Below are 27647 nucleotides of genomic sequence, written 5' to 3'. Positions count from 1 at the left end.
AAAGAAACCAGGCTTTTAAGCTAAATTTGACCTTCCATTCATTCCATGTTGACTTATCCCATACCCTCAAAATTTCTACAAACCCAACGACTGTAACCATCTGCCAAAACAAGATTTCTGCATGGTGTCACAGGCCCTGACATCTGCCTCCATCATCTCCCAACATCTCTGAACAATCAGGGTCCATATCATCATGCTATGAATGGTTATGGATTGCTTATGAGCTGTTGTTAGAAAAATCAGACTGATTTCTGGTGGAAATGCAAGTCAGTCTTGTCATTTACCTTTTGTTTTTTTTTGGTACAATTGTTGCATTTTGGGACTGTGGGCTTTGCTTTAAGACGAGGTGGAGGTTTCACAGATGACAAACTAAACGGAGGAAGAGGAGGAGTAACTGTGGGGCAGATGCAGGACAATTGAGGTAAATATAGGAGGCGATACAGTGTGCTTACAGGGTGAATATAAGATCGATACAGAGGAGGGAGGTAGTTATGAGGCTGGGTTACAAGGCTCATGAAGATAGTTACAATGCCCTGGGTGGGACAGACAGGATGGCAGGCAGATTACTAGATCAGAGGAGGTACTTACAAGGCATTAAAGTTACAAGGTGACGGGGCAGGAGGGGATATAATAGTTACAAGGGGATGATACACGGATTGGAGGGTTGTTTTAGAGCCGGGGGAAACTTTTACTTGACTGGGGATAATTACAAGGCTTGGGTGGCTGGAAGCTTTTTGGGGCAGGAGGACAAGGTTTCTTTAAGGAGGTGGGTGGGTGGGTTTCAGGTGTTAAAGCAGATCCAGGTGTCACTCGGATACGTAAGACACCTGCCAGACAATGATATGGCTCCGCTCAGCTTTGCACAAAGCAGGTTTCATTTGTGCAGCCCCACCACTCTCTCCTTCCTCTGTCTCATCGTCTTCTCCATCCCCTGTGGAAAAAAACAACAACCGTAGCATCATATTAAAAACACCATTGTCAAATTTGATTATTTTATTTTGAACTTTTTACAGGAAGCCTTAGTAATGGTGTTGGCTAGGTTGGGATAATGGCTGATCTGGACGGAGCAGGAAGAGTCAAGGGAGATGGTTGACCTTTATGGTTTATTTGCAAAACCAATTGAATTCAGTTCAGTTTAGTGATGCAGTACCTCATTGTGAACACTGGAGGGCAGGAGTCTCTTTATATTTCTAAACACTGAAGCCAAATAACTCTGCCAACATCACTGTTATTGTTGTTAATTACAATGATCACATGAATGTACAGTATCAACACACTGTATACTAATATCAATACAATGTTTGCCCTTAATTTGATGTAGTTTTGCATTTGCTCATATCTCTGTTGTGTCTTGTGTCACACACCTATAGCTAATGTGTAAGTGTGTGTGTCTGTGGTGTCAGGTTCATGTGCAGGTGTGGTTGCTCACCTATACGGAAGTCAATGTAGCCCTCTCCTCCGCTCAGCACCAGCACGTGGTGAACACTCTGGGCCTCCGTCTCTGGGGGTGCTGTGGAGCCCTGCCCCTCCGATGGACTGTCCAGAACACTGCCGTTTAGGGTGGCCAGGACATTGCCTGTCACACACAACGAGAAATAACAACGAACAAAAAACTGTTTAGCACATTTGTCTCTGGGATAAGACACTTTACCTGTTTTCAATCTGGTGGTAATTTTCCTTGGTGTAAATAAACATGGCTAGTAGGCGGTTTAAAAGAATGCACTGAATTCTGGGAACATGATCATATGGTGTCAAGACAGACAAACTTTGTGCTCACCGGGCACTGAGACGAAGAACTTGACAGCATCACGGTGTCCATGAAAACAGAGCTGGGCCTGTGCCATGGAGCAGTAGGGGATGAAGCTGCCGCTGCTCTTCTCAGAGCCGTCGTCGCCGTACACGTGGATCACTCCACCAGACGATGTGGGAGAAACCTTATTGGCTGAAGGAGAGAGAGTCCAGGAGTGAGAAACTGAGCAGCCTGCAATGTTTACAAGCAAATCATATGTGGTAGCATGACACAGGCAAATATATATATGCATATATATTTTCGGGAAAAAAGAACACCCACAAAATCCTACATTTGTCCACAGATCAACTGAAAATGAGAGAAAAAAACACCAGAGCACACCTCTCGCATGCAATGGATCACACAAATATATCTTTTAGTCATTGATACAATAAATCACAATGATAAACAGCATGCACAGCAGCTAATGTGTAGAAGCACTGTTCTGGTATAAAGTATAAAAATAAAATCTTTGCGCACAGAATACTTTTTGGTGACCCTCAACCAAATATTCGCAGATAAAAGAGGACTAGTTGGGTGTTGGGTATTCGTCCTCACTGCATAAGCTTTTAGGAACAGGTGGCAGCGCTGCAGAAGAGGTCTGCAGACATGAGTTTGTTTCAGAGAACATGAAGGTTTGATTGGGTGAAAGTGGGCAAGAAAAGGTAGATCACAAGAGCAGGAGGTTGGGAGCGCTCCCACTTACCCCTCAGACCCAGGAGCTGTCCCCGGTGAAGGACCACCGCTATGGGAGGCGGAGGAGGAAGAGGAGGAGGAGAGCAGAGGAGAAAGGGGACAGTAACAGTAATAGTTACGACCAAGACTGCATGAAAGAGGTGAAACCACTGAAGGAAGGAAGGAAGGAAAATAGAAGGTGGGGGGAAAAAAAGACGGGGATTTCATGGGAGAAGAGGAAGTGAGCTAAAGAAGAACACAGATAAACAGCACTGTTGTATGAGAGGGTGTGAATCATGGAAAAATGACCCATTGTATTCATACTTTTTTTGATAGAAAACTGCAGGCATAAGACAAAATTTTATGTTATCTTAAAAAAATTAAATAGTTGAAAATTTGCAAAGGCAACTCCTGTTTGTCTTTAAGTGATTGCTGTAAATTTCCATCTACACCACATGGTTTAGTGGTTTTAAGTGTGAATTGTCTAATTTTCCACCAAATTTAACTCAAATCAAAGTAACATCCAGACAGGCAAACAAATGGAATCACAAAATAACCTCCTTGGCAGAGGTAACTAACACTGTCCCACGAGGATTTTAAAGACCAATGAAAACATTTAAGATCTGATGAGATTCAGGTTTCTGAGCACTGCTGCTCAGATGTGTCAGATTTGGTTTGGTTTTAGGAGACAAACAAAGGTGCCCATCTCCCCTGGGCAGAACTTACTGGTTGTAAGTTTAAAGTATATAAGTATAAATGAAACTCACTCTCTGTCAGTGGGATGGAGATGATCACACCGTTTCCAGTTCCTACCCAAAGACGATTTCCACCGATCAGTAGTGCTGTGATTCGCACAAAAGAGAAGCCCAGCTTGCCAGTACCTATGAATAACAACCAGAGTGAGAGCAGCACAGCTTGAGACTGAACAGGCTGCATGACAACCGGGATATAAAAACACTAGAAGCATTCACATTTAGCTCTACAGTAGCTAAATTCTAGATCTACAGGGTAAGAAAATAATCCTGAATCTTCCGGATTAAACATTAAATTTGCTGCATCCAACCTTCTCTGTCAGGATGAGATTTCCCCCTAAAACAAGACAGAATCTCACCCAGCATCTTGCTGACGTATGGCTCAATGTCCACGTCCTGGAGGTGCTGGTGTGTATGAGCATGGTAGAGACGCAGGGTCGAGTCGAGTCGGATTGACACCCACACGCCATCACCGATCCACGCTAGCTGTCGTACCTGGCTCTCCCTGCGAGGGTGGGCATCGAAGGACTTCTACAACGGTGAGGAAGAATTGCACCAGTGCATCATTACAACAACATGAAGTAGAGTCAGTGGAAATTTCTGTATCGTGAAGACAAAAGCTGACTGTTGGACTTATTTGCGACAGTGGATTCACAGCTCACCTCGATCTGCATACTCTTGGGCTGGATGACGTGGATCTTGTTCTTATAGCCGCACCACACTTTATCGTGGACGACAGCCATGCAGCGAATGGAGTGATGAGGCCGTCCGAGGTCCATTAGGTGGTAGTTGGACAAATCCCACTGGCCATCTGTTGACAGAAACACACATATACACAAAGAACTGACAACAGATCCTGGCTGCATTCAACACACTAAAAGCTTAGTGTCTTGTGTCATCAGTGCCGATCAATTATCAATATCTCAATTTGAATTGCATAGAGCCTTAATAGTGGTAAAACTAAAGACTGAGGCTATTTTTCTTAGTTCCTGAAACCACCAGAAATCTTTGTGTATATTAGCCCCACTGGGACAAGTATTTAAAATGCCAAATACCCTCTGATCTATGGAAAATGGCGAGGGTCCCGTCAGCGAGGGCAACCAGTACACGACCTTTCACATGCCTGCAATTAAGAGCGAAAACAAAAGACTGTTAAAATACCAATTACATTAATATACACAGCCTGGAATTTAACAGAATTTAACTCTACACCACCACTTACACAAGACTGAGCACCGAGTCTTTGAGTTTGATGGAGTGTAGACACTTCTTCCAGTTTCCAACAGCTGAGTGGACATAGAGCCTCGAGGGAGAACAGAGCCAGGTTACTTCAGACTGTAAGTACGGTTCATAGGCATGTTGTGACATTTATGAACATACAAGCTCTCCTCATGGCTTTTTTGGGGGAGAATTTTCCTGCCTGATGTGACTGATCTTTTCTTAAGAAAATAAAGAACTAATAACTAACTTATAACTTATTCATGACCTAAAGTTTACAGTTTGACTTTAATGTGGTTACTCAGTGTAAACGCTTATAAAGAAATGACTGACATAATGTTTTTGTAGATACTGTGAGTCTGCAGCAGATATAGTGAGGGGACAGCTGGGAGACTCACCAGCCGTTCTGGGCCCCGAGCCACATGGTGGGGGCCACACTAGTGTAGTTTTTGGCCTCTTCACCTCCGTCCTCGGACTCTGGAGCCTGAGACGTTTCCTCTTTGGACTGACCAGAACCTCTGTGAGGAGAAATACACAGTTGTGTGTACACTGGTTTATTTAAGTCATTCCTAATGATGAACTACACATGGCCAAACTTTGACCTCTCACCTGTCAGAGGGGTCTGCTGGTCGAGGCTGGGGATCGGTGAAGACATGCTCAGTAAACGGTCCTGGAGGTCCAGAACCCATTTCTGTGTGGCTGGCTGTTGACTCAGGAACCTCGGTGGCTTCTGTGGCTTCCTCAGCCGACTGTGCGGGGTGAATCTTCCCATTCATGGGGGGAGCAGTAGGGGCTAAAGGACCACACCACTGAAGTCAGTAACAGACCTCTGACCTTGACAACTTTCTCACCTTCATATGATAATACAAAGATTCACCTTGTCCTTTGTCCATTATGGGGGTGTCAGTGCGTGAGGAGCAGTTGCTACGGGCAACGCTGCAGTTGGTGGCGCAGCCGACGAGAGTGATACCAGCCAACATGCCCTCCACACCACCTGTGTCCTCGCCTCCCCCTGCACTGCCATCACTTGGATCCAGCACAATCTCTCCTGCTGGATAGTCGCTCTCACTGGCAGCTGAATACAAACACCCAAATAAAAATATACACATAAATAAGACATTTAAAGAAAAAATAAGACTCACAAAGCAACCAAAAGTGCAATAAAGTCACATCCTTCAACCAGCCAGATGTATAAAAATGCTCCTCTGAGGCTTTAAGGAGTGCTTTCCTTCTTACCCGGCACACTGGAGATACAGAGTACGTGGGCATTGCACACGTTGAACTGGTCGACCAGTGAGCCCGGCTGGTTGGCGTCGATGATGACCACCTTGCTGGCAGAGTGGGTGCTGGTGAGTATCCACACTCGACTGCTCATGGTGTCTGTTTCTTGGAGCTCCTTGGACTGGGACAGGAAGAGAGAAGATAGCATTAATATAACCCAACAACAGCAAGAAAAAAAAAATCAACAAAACAAAGTGCTTTATATTTCTGTGTAGTTTCATGTATGAACAACACTTTTCCTAGTAATTTAATAAAAAAATAAATAAATATGAAACTGTCAGTTTGAAGCGATCGTTGTGATCGTTGGTCTACCTTCCTCTTCTCTGGGGAGTTGTGGCTGCTCTTCTTCTCAGCTCCATCCTCCTCAGCATGCAGGGGATCACTGCTGCCTGACAGCGCTTTGGCTGGTACCGACTCCAGGCTGCTAACCTTCCATCCTGTCAGGTCCACTCCTGCTGCACACCACAGCTACGAGCACACACACGCATGTAAAAATGAAAAAAAAAAACCCAAACAAACAGGATGTTGCGCTTGATTTAAACAAAAGCTGCTGCTTTTGTTGAAACTATAATAACTTTGGTTCAGGACTTTAGACTGTACCTTGTTCTAATCCAGTTTGAGACTGCCACCCTGAGTCTCATTACCTGGGTTCTCACCTCCTGGCCTACGCTCATCATTAATACATCCTCCTTGTACTCAGTACTCTTTGGGACACATTAATGCTTCAGTTTTGGTTTAATGTCACCCTGAATTAGCACCAGCTGACCCCCTGGTTGCCATAATACTTCCCTAAAGAGCCCTTTGATCAACCAAAATGCATTATGGTCCATTTTCGTTGGAGCACCTGTGCACACTATCACTTCATCCTATCGTCCTGTCTCAGTGTGGCTCCCAACAACTGACGAGATGGAAGCAAGTGGTAAAGACAGTAATGTTACAGACACAGTAGTTGGTTTACACACGTGTAACGCTGCAGAAGAGTGGGTGTGGACTTGTCAGCCATTCTTATCTCACCTTCCTGTTGGGGTCCTTCTCTACCAGAGGGCGACAGTACACAGGGACGGGAACATTCTTCATGCGTGTATCCTCTTTTTCGTTGGTCGTCTACAAGCAGAGGTGGTAAGTGATCAGTAGACGAGTAAAGCAGTGACTTATTTTCCGGTTCCCTCAGAACATCTCCCATGTTACTGGTCACTGATGAAAACCAAGAACATTCAGTGTTTGTGTATGTACTGTATACATGTACAGTACATACACAGCAGGCAATAAAGGAAAACTCCACCGATGTGACCAATCTGTGACGTTGTGATCACTTTCTCTTTTTGCTTCAGTTTCCTGTATTTTACCACAAGGCCACTGGGTCATCCCCAGAGAATTTATACATTATACATGAGGATGGATAAGATGGATGGATGGATGAGATAAATACTACCAGGGAACGCTTCTGTAGAGAAAGCTGTCAGAGGAGAAATGACTATGTTTGCCTTTTCTATAATAGATTTATTGCTCCAGTAAATTCAGGCACAAAGTGGTGCTTTCAGAAAGGATCCTTCACTGTTTTGAATGTGGTAACAAAATGTGATTTTATTTTTTGGAGGATGTGACGTAATGTTATAAATACCACCCAAACCATGCACAGTACGCAGAACTGCAAAGCAACCATCACTGCTTATATGTTCACTTATGTTTTATGTGAAAGCCACTGTCTGTAAGACTTTACAGTTTCTTACTCTGGTACCATCTGGTGTTAGTCAGTGAGCTGAAAGCAACACACTGACTAATCTTCACTGGAAATGTCTGAATTTTCCCAACAAAAGCCTTTGTTATTACTCCATCCATCCATCCATTGTCTATACTGCTTGATAGATAGATAGATAGGTAGAGTTAAAGCATTTCAGAGTGGATTTTTCCTTTAAGAAAGATCACCAAAGTCAAAGCAGGAGTAAGTAAGTGGTGACGACATTGATGTGTATGTAGGGCAGGTTGAGACAGACAGAGGTTAAAGGTTAAAAGGTTGAAAAAACATCAGCAGAGGGAGAGATAACCAGCTAAAGTCAACTCCACAAAGACAGGAGTTTTTTAGATAGATGCATAAGGTGTGTATTTTTATGTGTGTGTGTGTCTGTAAGTGACACCTGTTTAAGATGTATGAAACAGGGATGCTGACTCATATCATGCCTCAAATCAACAATTTCCCTTTGATTTTCATGCATTTTCAGAGTTTGTTTCATGGCAAAGTTGCACTTTTATTCTAAAAAAAAGTTTAGTATGTCTTCATTACTGGGATGTGGGATGTGGTCAGTTTTTTGTCCGTCTAAGTATATTTGTAAGTATGAACTATCTGCTGCTATCTAGGGGTTGGGGTTTTAAGGGGAAGGTTAAAGGGAGAAGAACCGTAAAGGCACATGCTGGCACTCTGTCGGTCTCACTTGCCTGTTGTCTCTTCAGCGGGCTGTCCTGAGTGCTGTCCGTCTGACCACCAGTCTGTGGGAGACCAGAGTTAGAGCCACCTGCCTACCAACACACTCTGCCCTCTGGCTGCATGTGGTCAGCCCTTTAGTCTTCCAGCCAAAGTTTAAGGTGCACTTCGATGCTATTAAGTCATGTGTATGCTTGAAACCAACGTGGAAAAGACTGAGCTCCTTTAACTTAATTTAAAGGACAAGTCGGGTGATATTTTCCACATATTCAAAAAATACCTTAAAAGACTAAAACTAGCAATGACTTTGTCCTAAAACTGTTAAAAACACATTGGTGAGTCACACCGATTCACCAAGTCACAGTGTGACATGCTCCTTCACCACTATGACCACCAATCTGCTCTGCTGCTGTGAACACTCACTAGAGCACCAAATGTGTATTAATCCACAGCTGAAAATAGTTCCCACCAAACGCCCGATTTCTTCCTGTTAATGTATTGTTTGCTAAAGCTCGGGGCTGGGAGTAAGGAAGGTAGGAAGGGAGTAAGGAAGGTAGAAAGTTCAGGCCTTTTCATGGGCTTTGTTAACAATGAGAAAAGTACAGAACAGCAGCCTCACACTTTAGTGGGACTTTATAAGAGCTGTTGCATGTGTTAACTAGAAATCATGTTTATGTTGCATCACTTACCATATTCTGAAAAATACTATAGGTTTTTAAATTGATTTCGTACCTTTCAGGCAGCCATCGCCAGGTAGGAAAAGTTCATAACTCTTCTTACTCACTGTATGTATGTACTATATATTAGTTATTACTATGGTGAAACTGTGAAGATTCAAATATCAGCATATCCCTTTGTAAAAATTATGTAATGTTCCTTTTATTTAGTCACTACAGAACAATCTTCATTGTTTAAATTCCTTCTGATCGTCCTTACAGCCCGGGCCAAACAAAAACAGCAGCCAGCACTGATCAGCAGTCTGGTAGCAGTGCTGACCCATAACCACTTTTAGCTCTCATTATCAATCATTTAATACTGGACCTTGGGAAAGGATTTTGAAGCTTGGTAAATAAAAATCCTGTGAATCTTTTCGCAACATAAATGGCAGAAGAAAAGGAAAGGTCACAAACTTCATGTGTCTCTGAATAAACAGCTCAGAGAGAACAATGAGTTGTCACTTGTTAATAATGTTTAATCTTCTCTACTTTCATGTGAGAGAATTTACCTTAAAACAGGGATCAAACAAGTATCTTTAAGATTCTGAGCTTGTGAAATTATGTTCAGAAATAATGTGGCCGTACATCACACTTTATAAACCTGTGAAAAGTCAGCATGAGAATTTCAATTTCAAATCTTACAAAGGGTAGTTTACTACCACAGGCTTTGAGTATGTTTCAAGCTCAACATTTTCTCACAGCTCATTTGATCCTATAGCTTTCACTTCCCTGTCAGTAAATCACGAGTTATTCTCTCCATGTAAACTGAGTTATTTGTGTGTTTTTGCTGTGTACAGTATGTGGAGGCCCGGAGGGGTCTCTGAATTATGCAGGGTGGTTTTTGTGTGCGTGTACCTGTCTGAAGCGAGACGGCACACTCCAGCCACAGGTCTGCATGATACCGTCATCGCGGCGCATGTGCTCGCGGACCTGTCGATACTGTTCACGCCGCTGCTCTCGGCGAGCCAACATTGCTGAGTCACTAAGGAGAGACGCAACACCGTTACTGGCCAGTCTGGAAGCAACGGGAGGGAAGGAAGGGGAAGAGAGAAAAAGCGAAGCGTTAGCAGCCTGGCCAGCCAGCAGCAAGAGACAGAAAGAGATGAAAAGATGAAGAGGAGAGGAGGAAAATAAAGCAACAGCAGTGGTTAAACCAAGCTGTATTCTAGCTCAAGCAAAGTAACTGTTATCATACTACACTGAAACACATGTGAAGATTTTTTTTTAGCAGTTTCTAGTATTTCTGCATTTATGTGCAACTATGTTTGTGAGAGAGAGCTTAAAAGACAGCTTAACAATGAGACAACATGAGAATTAACTATCCAGTTCAAACTCTACCATCCAATCACATATTACTTTTAAAACAGGTACTTAAAAGAAGTGTGTAATCATATCAGAGGCCTCATTCACTCTTTTTACCCCCCCCAAAAAGAACATTTTAACGTGCAGAAATCAAAAATTATTTTTGTGCACTGATATTTTCATATTTCAAAATATATTTTTTGATTTGTGCATTAAGAGATTTGTCTGAATATGAAGACACTGTCAACCAGGCCCAGAAGCGAACAGCATGTTAATCTAAACACACGTCTGGATGCTGAATACTCAAAACCTGCTGGAAGCTTTCTACTCTCTGAGCTGCCACAAGCCAGCAAGCAACCAGATGTTCAGACCGAAGCAGAGTGGGAAGCAGATCAGGTCGGAGCTTTAGTGTGAAGTGTAAGTTTAGTGAAGGTGTGCAGCCTGTTGTCGCTCACTCTTCGGGGAAGAACTCCAGTGTGCGGTTGGAGGTGGAGATCTGACACATGGTGTGGCTGCGTCGCTGAGAGAGACTGGCTGGTGACGGAGACCTGTAGTGGATGTTGACGCTGTAGTACGGCCGCTTGACAGGCGGAGGGCTGGACGATGTGCTGAAGAGACGTGCAAAGCTGGTGGATAGAGACAGAAAGACAAGGAGAGGTTTAATTTTTGACGGTTTTGCTTTACCAAGTCATTTGCTTAAGGTGTTTCTCATTGTACTTCAGTAAATAAGTTTAATAAAACCAGAATCTCACAATTGCCAGATGGTAGACTTCTTTTTCTCTTGGATGGGAGGACTCTCTCGGGATGCCCTTAGAGGAAAGAGAGGTGTGAGTTAAAATAAAAGTCTCTACAAAAACACAGAATACTTTCACTTTAAGATTAAAAAAGTAATGCAAACAACTCGAAAATAAACCTTGATTTAAAACGTATTTCACAATTTATTTACTATGTTGATTTTAAACCCTGCAGCCGTTCATTTCCTGTGGTCGCCCAGTTCTTCATCTCTAGTCTAAAGCAGCATCTTTCTCTTCTTCTACCTGATCATTTCTGTCCACCGTACGGCCTCCTGCAGCTCCATCAGTCGCTCTTTGTACTGGTTCCTCTCCATCAGCACGCGGGCCATCTCCACCCGCGTGAATCGCCGCCGCTGCGTCATTGTCATGTCGCCATCCTGCATGGGTGATGAGAACTAGGAACAAGGGAGTAATTTTTTTAAATCATGGAAGGTCTTTGTAGGCAGACGTTTGCAGCAGGAAACTCACTATGCCTACAGTTCTCTACAGTTTTTCTACAATATGAGATTTTCATTACATCATGTCATGAAATAGTGTTGATGTTTCTTAAGAAAATACACTGAATCTGTTAAAAATAAATAAATAAATAAATAAAAAGTAGGGATATCTCCATTTCACTTACATCATCTCCTCCTTCATCTTTGGAGTCCCGAGACGCCTCTGCTTTTAACCTGCAACCCAAAAGCAAAACACTTACACTGTGTTACATTAACTATTTAATCGGTTGTGTTTGTGCTAGTTGGTTTAATTGTTGCACTGTCTCTCTTAGTTTTGTGGAAAAAAAAAGGTTGAACCACAAAAAAATATTTCAAGAAACGAGCACAACAACCTGAGAAATCCTTGGCAAGTGTTCTCACTCAAATTTACTGCCATCTATACCCCACCCCCAAACTGCCTCGTTGTGTAGTCCACCACAAGTATATCTGAAGCACCCTAAGATTTATTGGGTGTTATAAAAATGTTGATGCGCTTCTGGAGGTGTGTCTAGGTGAGTTTTACAGTTTCCTGCTTAGCACTTTATGACAGTAGATGTTGAACCACATCAGCTTTAACTGCAGGTAAAATGCAGTCTCTTCCAATGTAAGCAACTTCCTAAGTAAAAACAAATGAGATGCTGCAGTGAAATACGTATCTGCTGTGAAAGCTTTCAGATGTAATATGCAGGCTGGTCCTTTGCAATTTATTCTTCTTTAAAGAAAAGTTTCAGGCTGAAGGAGTACACTCTGAGTCAAATCTAAGTTTCAGGTGTGTCCTAAAATGATCAATTCATGAAGTTAGAAGAGTCTGAAATGAACTGGAAACTTGTCTGCAACAATAACTGAGATCTGTATTCAGACATTTTGTCCTCCAGTTGTCATACTTTGACACGTCACCAGCGAGAGACTATCATGTTACTGTGTCTGTTTCTAGGATGTATTCGTTAGGTATGGATTACAGGTCAAACCCTGAGGCCATTGTGTTAAGAGACAAAAGTTATTGACCTTATTGTCGTCTTCCTGTTGTCACACATAGACATTACACAGAAATTTAAAGGAGCATATTATTTTCTTCCAAAACTCTTCAACAGCTTGTTATTCTCACCTCTTGAGTTCTTCCTCCAGCTCCTTGACTCTGGCGTCCACCTTGTTCTTGGACTGCTTCAAGGCCTCCAGCTCCTCCCTCAGCACCTCCTGCTCCCCCGACAGCTCGTCCACTTTGGCAATAAGGTCGTTCTTCACAATGTTGAGAGCGTTTCTGTCGCACAAAGAGGAGGAAGTAAGATATCCAAAACCAGCTCCAGGAAACTACAAGTTAGTCCACACATTCCTTTGGTGTGAGAACATGTAACAAAATGTAATATCTTTGGATAAAAGGCAAAATGTCTGTAAGGATGACAAAACACACTCATCCTTCTCCGTGTCTCTTACTTGGTCTCTAGGAGCTGTTTGTTCTCTGTCAGCAGGTTTTCCACCTCCTTGCCCATCCCTGAAATAGTCACATTCACGTCTCTGTTACTCATCACACATAACACACAACATCCACGAATCAATCAATGACCGACAAGCAAAATGCATTTCCCAGAGTCTGTGTGGCAACACTGCCTTAGAGATACACAGAGGTAAGTGAAAATTTTGTACATAAATAAAAGGTTTAATAATCCAATGACATGATTATTAATGAACAGACTATTTATTTAGACTGCCATGCTAACAAGGAGACTACATCAAATTAACAGAGGACGGTTCCTTGTTAAATACTGGGAGAATATTGTCTATGAGAGAGAGGAGTCAGTAAGAAGATTTTGTTACCTCAAAACATAACATGTCAATGGAGGGAAACTATCCATCTCCACATGTGCACATATATTCAGAATTCAGGGTCGATCCCTTCACCGCGACAGTGTTAATATAACGCTCGATCTATTCGGTTTGTTATTAAACCTTAAGTCATTGCCAGAAATGAACTGAAATCTTTACACTGAAGCAGCAAGCACTTTGCAACATAAGCCAAGCACACAAACTTTAAGCAGAACGTCTCAACACAGAAAACTTTAGACATGAGAACATGTCAAAAACAAAGAGAACAAAAAAAAAATAAAAATAAAAAATAAAAAGCGAAGAGGTTCTTATTTACACAAAGGACAAAAGACTGGTGGTAGATTGTAAAGGATCCTTGCTTAAAACTGGGTTAGAAAACTTTATATTTTGCAAAGTTTATGCTGCGAAGTGTGATCTGACTAGAGAGGCAGAAAAATGAAGAGCATATCTTTCTGAGTTCAACTTGTGTCCACTTAAGGCAGATTAACTGCAACGCTCTAGATAACAAACTGCCACAGGTCACTTATTACCTCAAATGAATCTCCTGAGGTAAATCACTCATATACTCAACTTCAGAGGTGTTGAGCAGGGCAGCCTGAAGAAATATTTTTCGATGTACATATTTATTTCTGACACATCAGTGTGTTGTGCTATATAACTCTCATCTTATGACAGCACCTTTTCTGCTGAACTGATTCTCACCACACAGCCTGTTTTTCTCATACATCTACTGTTTTTTTTTTTAACTTAATTCAGATTCTCCGCTGCCTCTTTCATCATTTGATTAGTCACCAGTTGTGTTTTCTTTCCATACACAGGTGCATTTTTATTTTAATTTAATGTTAAGCGTAACCACCACTGGCAAAACATTTCCTACAACGTCCTTCACAGGAAATCCTTATTGAGAAAACTAGAAAAAACAAAAACAAACTAGGTATGTGCGATGCAAAGGTGGCACAAAATATAAATATAAAGCCACACAAAATAAAGGACATAAAGAAGCAACCAGAGGGATGTGAAAGCTAGAGGCCAGGGAATGACATAACAAGCAAATGTGACCATGAGAGTAGGCAAGGGGCGCCTTACCGAAGAAATCATCACGGACTGGAGGCAAAAGAAGAAAAAGGAGGACAGGAGAGGAAGGAAAGAGGAAAAGGCAAAGATCAGAGAGGATGAGGAAGAAGAGAGGGAGGGATAGGAAGGGAAGAGAGAAGAGAGAGGATGCTAATAAGCATTTATAAATCTGGATTTGAGGAACAGCAGCAGGGCTAAAGGACCAAAACTAGAAGTCAAGGAGGGAGCATATTTCTGTGGCATATGATTTATTCAAGTATCAGATTTATTTTAAAGTCCCAGTGAAACTGAATTTTTAAGAGCAGATTGCCTCTATGAAAGGATGCAGGTTCTATTTGAACATGCAGCTGGGTGGGACAGTGCACTGAGGATATTTCTGAGTACAATGGGCTGAAAATTTAAGGTATGGAGGCTGATCCAGTCTGTGGTAATCACAAAAAGATTAAAGTAATTTCACTGTGACTTTAAAGGAATAAGAAAAAAAAATGTTTTACTGCATGTGTATGGATTTTTGGAACCTACTACATCATTGAAATTTCCTTACTTCCAACTGCTTGATCAAGCAATAAATCAATAATTTTAAATTACTAATTAAAACTACTGCCTTTTTCTGATTTGTACACTCTGATTAGTGCCTTCTCTTAGATGTAGAGTTTAGAGAGGAGGTAAGAGAGTAAAAGAAAAAGATACCAACCAATGCATGCTCAGATACACACCTGAGAACTCGCCTATGGGTGTCACCAGCAGAGGCACATAAAAAGGAAAAAAAAGAAACGGGTGAGAGGTTAACAAATGGACAAGACGACGGGTCAAACCTCCCTTCCTATTTCTGCCATATAAAATTCAGGGATAGGTAAATCAAAATCTAAAGAAAGTCTATTTCAATAATATTTAAATGAATGTAAACAAAATCTATCAGATGAATGAACCCAAAACAGAGAAGTGTGATATTGAGTATCTGATAAATATGACAATAATTGAAACTTTTACAAATAAGTATCTGTTTGAACTAAAAACATTTGAAATAAATGTGTGTGTTAAACGTGCCTCTGCCCCATGAACAAAATAGAGAAAAAAACCCCAAACAAACTACAAATACATATGAAAAAAATAAAAGTAACACTGCATGAATGGGCAGCTGGGGTTGGGGGATTGTGTATTTTGTCAGGATGACTGTGCAGTGACGCAGGGATGAGCTGCTGGCATGGAGTGTATTCCAGCCTCGGCCATGCAAGGTAAAAAGTCAGAGTCAGTGCAGTGGCACATTCACACAGCCTCACATGGAGCTCCTGCCCTGCAGTAACCCATAGCAAAAACAAATGCTGGCTTTGTACAATGTGCACATGTATCCACCTTTATTTCACTTTGTTTGGGTCTATTACTTATTCTGATGTTATGGAGTTATATCACATGTTGGCATACAGTACAAGTCTCAGGCGTCACTTTCACCAATTCACGTAACCCTACATAACAAACAGAACAGTACAGAAGGATAGAACTAAGCCGTAACTACACAAACGATTTAATGGCACAACCTGTTTCTACTTCACTGCCAAGATTTTACAGCTATCAGATGAGAATATTTACTAATGAAGCAGCAAAACTAGCAAAAGTGCAGTTCATACCTAGCAGCTCGGCGCCTGCGTCTACATCTCCAATGATGTCTGACTTGGCGTCTTTGATCTCGTGGTAGAGGGAGTCGGTGTTGATGCCGAAGGCCTCATTCACTATACCCTGGGAAGGGCTGAAATACACATAATTTATTTCTATTTTTATTTGGTTTAATCAAAGTATAACACTTATTTTTGGCCACACAATAACTTGGGAAACAGTTACTGGCCTTGTTTTGACGAGTAAGCTAAAAAAAACGTACTTTTGCAGACAACAAAACCCAAAGATAACTCTGACAAGAATAAATGGATTTAATGGATTGCCAAACTTAATGAAGAAAAAATGTTTGAATATCTAAAACACTGTGTTGAAAAATGTTCAGCAGTTAAATGAAATATACCAGTAACTTGGTATCTTCAAATATTGGAGACACAGGATTTTCACTATACACTGCTGAAATGTGCTGTGCATGTAACGCAGCCACAACGTAGTTGTACCTGTTTCCTCCTCCGTACACACGGGGGTCCACACACATGTCCAGGTCAGGAGTAGAATCTATGATCTCCTGAAAGTCTGACCACTCGTCACTGCTTCCCATACCTGGGGAAACATGACAGAGACTCGTTAATTACATATCAGGTGCTCTTTAGAAAACTATAAACACCTGGATGATGTTTTTGCTGCACTTTGCACCACTCAAAAACGGGGGGGGGGGGGGGGGGCGGGGTTGAGAGCCATCATCTCAGACGTTACATCTTTGACCTGAAGATGTATTTGGCGGCATCCTCTTACCGATGCCAACATTCTTGGTTTCCTGGGAAACTTGCACCTCCATATTCCGGCTGAGCCGCTTGCCGTTTTTCCTGTGGTTCCCGGCCCGCATCACATCGAACTCGGAATGCGGGAGGAAGCCCTCGTTCATGGGGGTGACGCTGGCGGAGGGGACGGAGGAGGTGGGTGTGTTGGACTTGCTTCCTGTGCTGCTGGGTGTGGCCGCCACTGAGTCGGACTCTGATCCATCCTCCTTGGTGGACAGCGGCGAGGTGAGACGAGGACATAGGGGCAAGAAACAAACAACATGATATGAGCATCTTGTGGTGGAGGCAGGATCAAGCTTTTTACCTATAACACTCATGTTTCTTGAGACTGGTGCTACTGGTGGTAAGACTTAACTTTCTTGTAAGCAGCTTTCCTTTCCTTTAGTTAGTTAGTTTTAGTTAGTTTTGATCACTTGTTCTGCACTCATAATGGTAACATTTTGATCAGTTTTGTTTCGATTTTGACTTCTTGATACATCAAACTTAAGAGTGCAGATAACTTCACTTCACTTTTTGAATCGGTCAGGTAGTTTACAAGTATTTATGTGATGACTTTAAGCTGATTTGATGGATGAGATCTCTTCTGTCTCCATGTCTCTGATTCTTTGAGCCCCGGATTAATTCTCATCAAAAGTCTTTAAAGACAATGTTGTCTTTTAAATGTTGTCCAGCATCGTAAAGTCATCACAGTTAGAGTACTTTGACAGTGAACTGCATACCATGAATCAAAGCTTAAACTAAGGTCTAAAACCTAAAATTTGCATTTTGATTATGATTTCAAAGCTAAATACCATGAGGGAGCCACAACAAGAAAGCAACAATGTCTTCTTTTTTTCCTTACCTTGGCTCTTTCTCTCACATTTAAAGCACAATATGCCAACAAATTGCATGAGCAGCAAAGTCACCCCCCCACCCCCAAAAAAAACCACAAGGAACACTTGGAAACACAGGCTGAAACTTAATGCGCAAGAGTAAACTAAAACACGAGGACATTTGGCAGAAGCTCCACGATCACACAGTGAAATAATCACAGTTAGAAAGAAAACTCCATTAAAAAAAAAAAAGATTTCCCCCTGCTTGCTTGAGTCAACACATATACCTAACAAATCTGACTTTAAAGGGTAGGTGTCCTACTGATGTTAATAAAATAGTTTCCTCTAAAGTGACACAAGCAGGCGTGGGAGAGAGGAGGTGGTCCGTGTGGGTGTGGCTAGCAAGACGGGCAGCGGTAAGGTTGGCCCCTCCCCCTTCCACTCCCCAGGCTGCGGTTGCGGTCGTGGAAGAGGACACGGCCGCTGTCTGTCCCACCTGATAGGCGGAGCTGAAGGTAGACTGGCCGAGCTCGCTGACCTGCCAGATGTCTTTCCCGGGCATCATCCTAGCCCCCCCGAGACCCCCACGTACCATGCCCTCGCCGCTGTGGTACAGGCCCAACGATGGTGGTCGCTCCGCTTTGCTGCTGGCAGAGGAGACACAGAGAGGTGGAGACTAACATGAAGCTCATTGTTAGTTATTCATTTATTATATTTACTCACCTATTCGTTTCTGCCTACATATTTAATGTAAAGACATGAGACATATCAATCTTCTCATCTAACTCTTGGCCAGAAAGAGAATTAATGTACTTAAAGTTTTTGGACTGTGTGGAGAAAACCAAAGCACATCAAAACAATAAATGTCTGGAATCAAACCCACATCCTTACATGTTAAAAATAAATAATATGGAAATATATGGAGTTGGACAAGAGTGGAAATTTCTGGGGTAAAGGCAAAAAATAGATCATTCACAATCCCTAAAATGAGAAGCAGGAAGGGCTCTGAGGGCATGCAGTCCAGTCCAACAGGCCAAACACATTCGCCTCATGAGCTTCCTCTATTTACTAGAGGATACAGATGCAAGTCATTCAAACAGGCCGAGCGATACAGGAAACTACTGGTAATTTGTGGAAAACTTAACACAGACATATCTTGTTTGAATTGTATAGATGAGAGTTTTAAATTTAGTGGATCCACATCTGCTTACATCTGCTACTGAAATCATGAGACATGCACAGCTCAAATTGCTACTGTTTGTGTATGTCTATTTCTTCTTTGCTTAAAATGAATAGATATCCATATAATTACTTCCCCTTTGTTTAAAGTTAATGTCTTCCTTATATACATAGACAAGTAGGATAGGCAGACGGACACACAGACGAACTGACTGGCAGACACAAGCACACAAGGGAGAAAGAGGAGAAGGTAGGCGGAGATATGGATTGCATTGACCTTTGAACCATTCCTCATTTCATTAATTGTTATTAGGATGCAACACTACTGATGCACTGACTATAATAAATAGCTGGGCCAAGCATCAGTGAATAATGCAGGAAACATATAAAGGAATATTTCTTTATACAAGGTGTTGAGGTACGACAAACGTATGACAAGGGGCTTCAGCGACTCTTTGTCTAAGGTCGGTTTAGACAAAAAGGAGGTGGGGCAGTCGTGGGACCATGATGGATTTACCTTTTCCTCCATGTGTGGCGTTGACTGTGCAAACAGCAGCACAGAGAGCAAGCCAACAAGACAAACAGACAGACAGAGACACTGATCAGAGAAAGACAGGAGACAGGAACATGCAGCGACACAGAACACAAACTATCAAACTCTCATTAGCAAACATCGGCCTCACTCGGTGCTCTGCTTTAGGCAGTCGATGATTTGTAGGATTAGGATGCTTTTCATCAGACACTGTAGCTGAATTTAGATTTAGGATACTGTGTGTATAGTGAACATGTTGCACGAGGCGACTAATCTGCGATTCAGCTACAGAAGCTGCACCAGATGTCGCACTCCTCGTCTTGCTTCATGCTCATACATATTGAGGACTCATGGGCTGGCCAATCGCTGAATACTGGCTGGCAAATAAACTTGAAACTTTCTTTTTTTCCCTAATTGTTTCCCGCAAGGCTCATAACAGCTGCCGGATTTCTTTCTGCAGTTTCTCTCCTCTCTGTTGGTGGGATGTACCAGCTGTTCATCACGGCCCTTGACAAACAAATGCCAGGATTGGTACAATGAGCATGTAGACACATGAAAAGCCTAATACATTCAGAACAAAAACGTCAAACATCAGCAACAAGACAATGGGTGAAAGTTACAGTTCAAATACACACAAAGATATATGCACGAACTTTAAACACCCACACCGACATCCACATAAAACCACTCACGTTCGTCCACAGCCGGGGCCTTCCGATTGGCTGTTGCTCCCCGCCTGCTGCAATTTGGACCGCTCTATGTGCTCGACGTACGTCTGAATCATCTGAGATCCACAACAGCGACAAAGAGAAAAGATGTGAGAAAAGAGGGGAAAGAGGAAAGTGACAATGATTATGAAAGAGAAGACTTGTCAGATATTACAGATCGGTGAGTGAAGGAGATGCATGTAAAATAATTATAGTGATTTAATCACAAAATCTATAATCTGCTTCATACTGGATTACTCAGAAATATTCTGTGAACCAAACAGGGACTTTTGGATATTGCCCATTTATTTACTACAAATCACATAAGACTTATTTTAATGCAATTTGAGACTTGCTTGTGTTAAGTGATCCAAACACATATCTGAGTATGATAACACTGACAGTATTCAAATCAGCAATTTTATTAATTTGATTAGAACAGGCATGTATGGTTGGTGGATTTGTCTAGATTTTCTAAGTTGAAATATGTGAGGAGTATAAAGCGTGGCTGGGCTGAATGGTATCTCTCACCTCGGTGTGGCGCTGGTGCAGAGCGTTGTACTCTTTCTTCATGTCTGATTCTCGCTCCTCCAGCCGAGTGACTGAGAGACAGACAGAGAGAAAACAGCATAAAACCAGGAGGGGCTGGATCAAAGACAAAAACGTCATAAATTCGAATAGCTCCGACTCCAGTTGACCAGTTCACATTATGGTTTGTCACCAGTTAAATATGAAGGCTTGAGTAGATGAGCATAATTTCATGACAGATAACAGAGAGTTAAGGATGACGATTAAAAAGTAGGTATTTTAACTATAACGATCTAAAAATACAACATCCTCCAACAGCGTGTCTACTTCCTTTTCCATCTTCCCCACAGAACTACAGATGGAAATTTATTCATGAGCTTTAATGTTACTTTTTCTTTTACATGTGAATATATATGTGATATCTGAAAAAAACATTCTTGAAGCTACTAATTGAAATTCATCAATACATTTTTTAAAAACTTAATCTGCTGGTTTTGGGACTAGACCCCAAGCACTCAAAACATCTCAACAGCCAGATGTGCTGTATTTGCAGTACATTACATGAAGCATGTCCACTCACTCTGGTCAGAATAATTCTTTGTCTTGAGCTCCAGCTGTTTCGCCTGCAGCTCCAGAAACTCCACCTGTATCTGCAGGTCCTTCTTCTCAGCTTCCAACGAATCCTCAAACTCAATGAATTTCTGATGGAAGACACAAGAGCAAGAATTAGGCCTTCACACAGCCGGATTTCAATTCACAGACTATAACAAAAAATGACAGAGTATGTTAACATTTGTACCACTGTATATGCAATCACTTCTCATCAGGGATCAACCCATAACCCAAAAATTAAGTGTGACTGGAGGTTTCACATGAAATGGCTGCTTTGTGGTCATATCAGCCTTCAGTGCTTGGGTGTGAATAATGTAATTTCTAATTCTCATTCACAGAAAGGTTTAAGTTGGTAAACAGCTCTATAAAATACCTCCATTAATCCAAGAGTGAACACTTGAATTCTGTAACTCAGCAGCCTACTTCCTTTTCACGTTGCCTGTGTGATTTTTCTTTTCTTTCTTTTTTTTTTGTAAAGCTCTTCACAATGACGTCCTTTTTTTCAGCACAGCAAGTCTACAAAGTCTTAATACTGTAATCCTCTGACTGCAGCGAGACCATGGAACCAGGAATATGCTGCAGACATGCACCACACAAAAAGGCAAATGCTACAACATGATGACTTCTGCAAACGCAACAACTAATGTAGACATCTCACGTCACTGAAAAACTGCTGACTGTGAGCCTTGTTTGATATGTGCAGGAGGAGGATTTTTGCAGGGAAGTCTCCACCTCTGAGTGAAAACAGTTGCATAAAAAAAAAAACACAGAAATGTGGCTCTCCTCGCTTACTGATTTAATAAGTCTTGCTTCTTAAGAAAAACACCTCAATTAATCACAGAAAATGTGTCTCAACTAAGGGCGAATTTGTATCTTAGAATTAACTACTGAGCAGAATAAACGGCCTTTATACTGTGTTGTTTTTTCACCTTTACTTCCACTGCAACACCTGACAACTAAGTTTATATATCAAATAAAGAATCAGACTTCACACAATCTTTTCTAGCTCTCATAACATTTAATATTCTTATCTCAGGGACAGTATGCTCTGTTTTCTAGAGCACCCAATGACAAAAAAAAGACAAGACAAAACCTCTTCTACTAATAATGGATGCCTTTTTTTGACTGAAAATATGATAGGACCTAAAAACAGATCACCACCATTATGCTGCGCAGTAACAGACCACAGCTTCACAAAATAGCATCCTTCATTCTATCCCCTACGACTGGGAACACATCCTACAGTAATGCCCTTCAAATGCACTCCTCCATCCACTGCCTTTCCCTGCATCAGACACCAAACCTCTCCAGGCTCAGGAGCATTTGCTATTAAAATGCAGTGTTAAGGAGGTGTAGCGTACAGTAGAGGTACGGTGCACAGGTTAAAAAACACAGTTGTGCATTTCCAGAAAAGACATCTGATCTGTGTAAACAACAGTTACACACATAAAATGACGTGTGTCATTTTATACCGATTTATGGGATAGGATATTGTGTTATTCTGTGCCATATGAATAAATCATGAAGCTGCCTTGTGATGACTGAGAGGAGCTAATGTGCTTTCCTGACAAACCATAGCTGAGTGTATTTGACTGTAATGTTGTCACACCTGCAAATTTCTACCCTGTGTAAAAACCTGAAGACAGTGGGAGTCGACAATAGCATGAAAATAATGACATGCACATTAAAACAAAGTCTTTATTTTTCGTAACTAGAATAAAACCTTTAGGAAAAGTTATCAGTTCAGAAACGTTTTAATTGAAAGGAGCCAGTTATGTGGACTGGAGCTGATAAGTTATGTTAGTTTTCGAGTTAAATAGTTGAAGCAAATCACGAGAGAAGGCGATGACAGATCAGATAAAGCAGAGGCAGAGAAGATCAATCCTTTTTACTGTCATCACACTTTGAGAGGTGTGAAATCAGCACAGTTAGAGATACAAAGCGATGGGATGGCTCCAGGAGGAGGCTTCAGAACAAGACAGAAAACTGCATCAACAAAGACACTAGAGAACGGCTGAATTTGTTAACCGCGCTTCAACAGCTGTAATCCTGGATGTCTCGTGAAGTCTTCATGAGCAGAGAGGGAGTTGTTGGCTTTGTTTACCATTAGCTGGAGCCTAATAATGTTGTAATCTGAGCCACTTATTGGTCGCTGCTCCCTGTGTCTTGTGAGAGGGTGTTATTGTTTTCCTCTACCTCTGAGATTCTCTCTCTCTCTCTCTCTCTCTCTCTCTCTCACCCTGTTCTTACTAGCTTTTGTCTTTGTCTGATCTGGCCTGTGCCTTTACTCGCCCATACTGGGGCTTTATGAAACCTCTATTTCCCTGCTTTTGTTGCTCTGCCTCTGCTCTTCATAAGCACAAATCAGGTTATAGTGCCAGGCTCCCTCAGTGTGCTCTGTGTACTATTGATTTCCTATGAATCCCCACCCCTTGCACATTGTCCCATCCCCCATTACACCCCTCTCATAGTCAGAAGAACTGTTTATTTGTTGCATTCAAATTTGTCACCTAATTTGAGCAAAGATGCAAAGCTGCAAACATAACCTTGCATGGAACAGGAACCTGAATGCCAAAGAAAACCATAGAAATAATCAAATACAGAAACAAGTGGCTGAAAAAGACGAATGCATTATACTACAATCTTAAGTGGTTGAAATACTTCTTTTATAAAGCTTAACATTCAGTCGGTACAAGACCAAGATCTTGCTGGAATCCAGACAATCCAGACAAAGAAACTGAAAGAATAAAACTCTATGCTCCTTATAAAACCACTTTACCGCCAACTGTTCCAGTGAAATGTTTGGCAGCCCGCAGGAAAAAACAGTTCTGGTAGCTACTCTGCGACAGGGTGCCTGCAAAACTTTCCCTGGATACAGAAAAAAAGGTAAACAGACCTAACTCATATTGTGAGTTTGGTCAACATGCTAAATCCAGAACAGTGAGACACAGAACAGTGCAGGGCGAATCCAACCCTCAAGTGCATGTAAAGAGATGTTTTATCTTAATTATCAAGTTATTTTATCGACTTTCAGTTTCACTGTTGGAACTGTGAAGGGAAAAAAAAACATGTTTGGGCATGTTGATATCTGTCATTTAAAACAATGTCTCCACCCGCCTCAGCTCCTCCTGTTACCTGCAGCACCTGTTGGTTTTCAAGTTTTAATACTCCCAGCATGCTTATCCTACTGTCATGATTTTATTGAGAAATAAAAAAGAAGCGTAAATACCCTAACACTGAAATATTAATATGAACCAGCAAGTCCACTCCCAATTAACAGCTTAAAGAGAAAACAAATGAGATAACTGACATGGGGAGAAAACACAGCGGGGAGAACAGATGATGAAACAGGCTAAAAGCTGAGCTAAGCTGATACGACCAGAGCTGCCAGTGATATGCTGAGGCCTCTTTGGATGGGAGGAGGATTAAAGTTTCTTTATGATGCCTGCTGGATCCCACGACTGCTGTGACACCGGTCAGAGGAAGAGCTTTGCCGGTAATATAATAGCTCTGTATTAATGTCCACTTCTGTTGTTTGTGTCCCTTCTCTTGCTTGTGTTTTCAAGTGGAAACGCCCACTGAGTGTCGTGCTTACACCACTCGTCAGTTTCGGGGCTCGGCTGACTGTCCCTTTATCACCATATCATCATGTCCTGCCATCACGCCCTTGCTCTGTGTTTGCATATTGTGTGCTCACGTATTTGAATATGAGACGTCAGCTCTGGTGTGAAGCAGCTCAGGTATGTTGTGCATATTTGTCACTGTTGTTAGTGGCAGCATTGGTACTAGTAGTTGTAGTAGTAACAATGGTGGTGGAGTAATATTATAGTGGTATTAGCAGGCTTAGTAGTAGTAATAGTAGTAATAGTAGTAGTAGTACTTCAAGTACTACGTCAAACTAAAATGTGTCATCCTCTCATCCATACACTCAACTTTAAGTAGACTTTATGTGTTCACTCTTTGAGTACTCTTTACTTTGTGCTAGCCCACATGCAGTCTTTACTATAACCATTTCCTAGAAACTTTCTCATACCCAGATAGTGCATCTGTGGTGTAGTGACTGCACATGGACCTCAGCATCCCAGCTCAACTAATATCTCTGGAAATCCCCTAAGATGATCAGGTTTGAATAAAACATTGTGAAGATATTGTGAGGAATTTTACAAAGCAACTCCATTTTGCAGGACATCATACTTTTTTTTCTGTACTAGGTTATATTTCAAACCTTGTAATGTCTCCATTGCTTTTCCCAGATACATGAGGTTACTGGCTGGGTAAAAATAAATAAATAAATAAACAAAACCTTTGATCTTTCTACCTAAAATTTTTAATGAAAGTTGGTGTTTGTTTACTTAAAGTAAGTATCCAGCAACCACTGGGGTACTTTTTAGACAGTTGTACTACAATAACTATAAAATGTGTCTAAATTTTATCAAATGGTAACAGTTGTTCTTTTAACAACTTGGTAACTTAGAGGACACTGTCAGCAGTGTCAGCAGAGACTAAAAATAAGCTCAACAATCTCGTGTCACAGGCCTAAACATGAGTCACATGGCAGATGAAACCTCTCAGTTCAGACAGCACCATGACCACGGAGGAGGCAGCAGGAAGCTGGATGTGATGATGCGGATGGAGGCCCAAACAGAGCCGGGGCTTACTCACCTCCTCCGCCTGCTTGCGCAGCGCTTTCTCCCGCTCGTACTGGGTGATGAGCTGCTCGTTGTCCTCCTTCAGCAGCTCCACCTCGACTTCGTGCTCCTGGTTTTCGGTCAGCACCGCGTCCAGGTTCTCCAGGACGTTCACCACTAGCGGCATCAGCTCCTTCACCACCTCCTCGTCATAGCTGCGGATCAGCCGCTCGAACTCCCGGTAGATGCTGTTGGCCAGGCCCGACACACGCTCCGACATCACGGAGCCGGAGCCGTAGTCGTCCTGGTAGACCACCTCGTCTATCTGCAGCTCCATCATCTTGGCACCTGGAGCCGGCGTTCTGTTTTCCAGATGATCAGCTGCGCTCAAACAGTTTTTCAGGCCTCTAAGGCGAGACTGTCACAGGGTTTGTATCCACACAGCGTAAAGAAAATAGGGAGGGGGGGCATTCAATCACAGTCTTTCCTTAGATAAAGAAAACACTTACACCGTGTTGCAGCAGCACAGAATTACTTGGGCGAAGACTGGCTGTTGTGTGCGCGTAACCTTGAGCTCGGTACTGAAAATACTGGCTCTAATATTTTGATGTAAAGAGGGGCCCCCCTCCTCCTCCACCGCCAGCCGGTTGTATTGCGTCCAGACGCGTCACAGCTATTTCTCTCTTCCCAAAGAGAGCATCTGATCCGGGGAGCAGTGGATGTGGAGTGGGCCAGCCTGTGGATCGGCCCTCGCTGAGCCCATGCCGAGGAACGAAATGCCTTCGTCGATGATATTGCACCTGCCTCTCAGCAGCCGCAGCCACGGACCCCAGCCATTGCTGGCAGGGGAAATAAATAGATTAATAAATAGGTAAATAAATAATACACCGCTCCGCGTCCGCCACTATAACATGGTTTCCTCCATAATTCGTCCCCCTTCCAGCGGGCTGCCGATGCTGCTGGCCAGGCACGGGCGTTGATGGTGATGTCTCCCTTTGGGAGAGGCTCTCCCTGCTGTTCAGATGGAGGAGCCAGCTGACCGAGTCCGGCTGACGTCACACCGTCTGCATTGAGCAAGCGGGCTCACTGCGTCAAGTCCAGACCGACCTTACAGGAAGTCCGGTCCAAGGTTTCAAAACAAAGCTACCAAATCAGATGAATAACAAAAATGTTAAAACATAAGTGCTCAGCTTTTTGGTGATACGTTCCTTTAATCTCAAAGACATATAGTATGATAGTTTAAAAGGACACAACCAGTTTTACACATTAAAGGTCAGTTAACTTGTCAGGAAAAGTGCAACTCATCCCATGAAAAAGTTTTATGACATCTTCTGTTGGGAGCCTTTTAGAGTCTGAAAAAATAACACCGATATTTTCATCACAGCTTGGGTCTGGAGGCTACAAATTTATAACAGAGCCTCTGTTACAAACTGACAGTGTGGAGTTTAATGGATGGACCAATGCTATTGGTTAAATTAGTGACTAAAAATCAGGTTTTCACTGCCACTGCTGCTTCAATTTTGAGCTTTCTTTCTACAATTTCTCTCTTTAGTGTCCCCCAGCTTAACTGAAGTGCAAGATTTAATTGCTGGAGTACACCTTCAACAGGAACAGGTCATTTGAATGTTTAAAATAATAGTTTTATTTTGTCAGCTTTCTATCCTTACATACTGCTGTGTTCTTAGTGGGCTCATTATAAAATCTCTAAATTTTATTGACACTAAAAAAGATCTTCTGAGTAAATTTTCGATACATTTTTATCTCATTAAATTGTGACGCTGATGCCAAATTTCCTCCTTTTTTTCCTCCTTAGGTTTATGCAGTTTTATTTTGGAAGCTAAAACCGGAAGCTGCAGTTTCTCCTTTAACAGCCCCTTGACCTCAGTCTGCAGCAATACTTGGT

At 42.1% G+C, this 27647-nt stretch overlaps 1 protein-coding gene across 9 annotated transcripts; it reads right to left on the bottom strand.

Moving 5' to 3' along the window:
- Window positions 1-398: 398 nt before the first annotated feature.
- Window positions 399-26774, bottom strand: mapk8ip3 (mitogen-activated protein kinase 8 interacting protein 3). Of its 9 annotated transcripts, none has more exons than XM_041062187.1 (32): window positions 25779-26774; window positions 21085-21205; window positions 20508-20578; window positions 19962-20053; window positions 18055-18205; window positions 16721-16952; window positions 16426-16528; window positions 15943-16061; window positions 15034-15045; window positions 12854-12911; window positions 12528-12680; window positions 11569-11617; window positions 11190-11341; window positions 10905-10961; window positions 10608-10778; window positions 9706-9865; window positions 8149-8199; window positions 6730-6819; window positions 6028-6183; window positions 5671-5836; window positions 5312-5509; window positions 5044-5227; window positions 4833-4952; window positions 4439-4519; window positions 4272-4339; window positions 3879-4027; window positions 3576-3747; window positions 3232-3345; window positions 2496-2534; window positions 1778-1942; window positions 1430-1576; window positions 399-931 (listed from the first exon to the last, which is right to left on the bottom strand). In XM_041062187.1, exons 1-32 carry the CDS (start codon window positions 26082-26084, stop codon window positions 807-809), a joined length of 4032 nt encoding a protein of 1343 aa, XP_040918121.1. In that variant the 5' UTR covers window positions 26085-26774; the 3' UTR covers window positions 399-806. The 9 variants fall into 9 exon arrangements, with proteins under 9 accessions (XP_040918121.1, XP_040918124.1, XP_040918126.1 ...); XM_041062190.1 differs by having other exon boundaries at window positions 9706-9832; XM_041062192.1 differs by having other exon boundaries at window positions 18097-18205.
- Window positions 26775-27647: the final 873 nt, after the last annotated feature.

Source organism: Toxotes jaculatrix, chromosome 18 (assembly GCF_017976425.1).
Source record: "Toxotes jaculatrix isolate fToxJac2 chromosome 18, fToxJac2.pri, whole genome shotgun sequence".
NCBI classification, from domain to species: domain Eukaryota; kingdom Metazoa; phylum Chordata; class Actinopteri; family Toxotidae; genus Toxotes; species Toxotes jaculatrix.
This window is presented reverse-complemented; position numbering and strand designations above follow the sequence as displayed.

Coding starts and splice junctions, on each gene's coding strand:
- mapk8ip3 (XM_041062187.1), bottom strand. CDS start 26,084: ATGATGGAGCTGCAGATAGACGAGGTGGTCTACCAGGACGACTACGGC. Junction 10,779..10,904: donor AAGTCTACCATCTGGCAATT/GTGAGATTCTGG, acceptor TCTATCCACCAG/CTTTGCACGTCTCTTCAGCA. Junction 3,748..3,878: donor CCAAGAGTATGCAGATCGAG/GTGAGCTGTGAA, acceptor TCACCGTTGTAG/AAGTCCTTCGATGCCCACCC.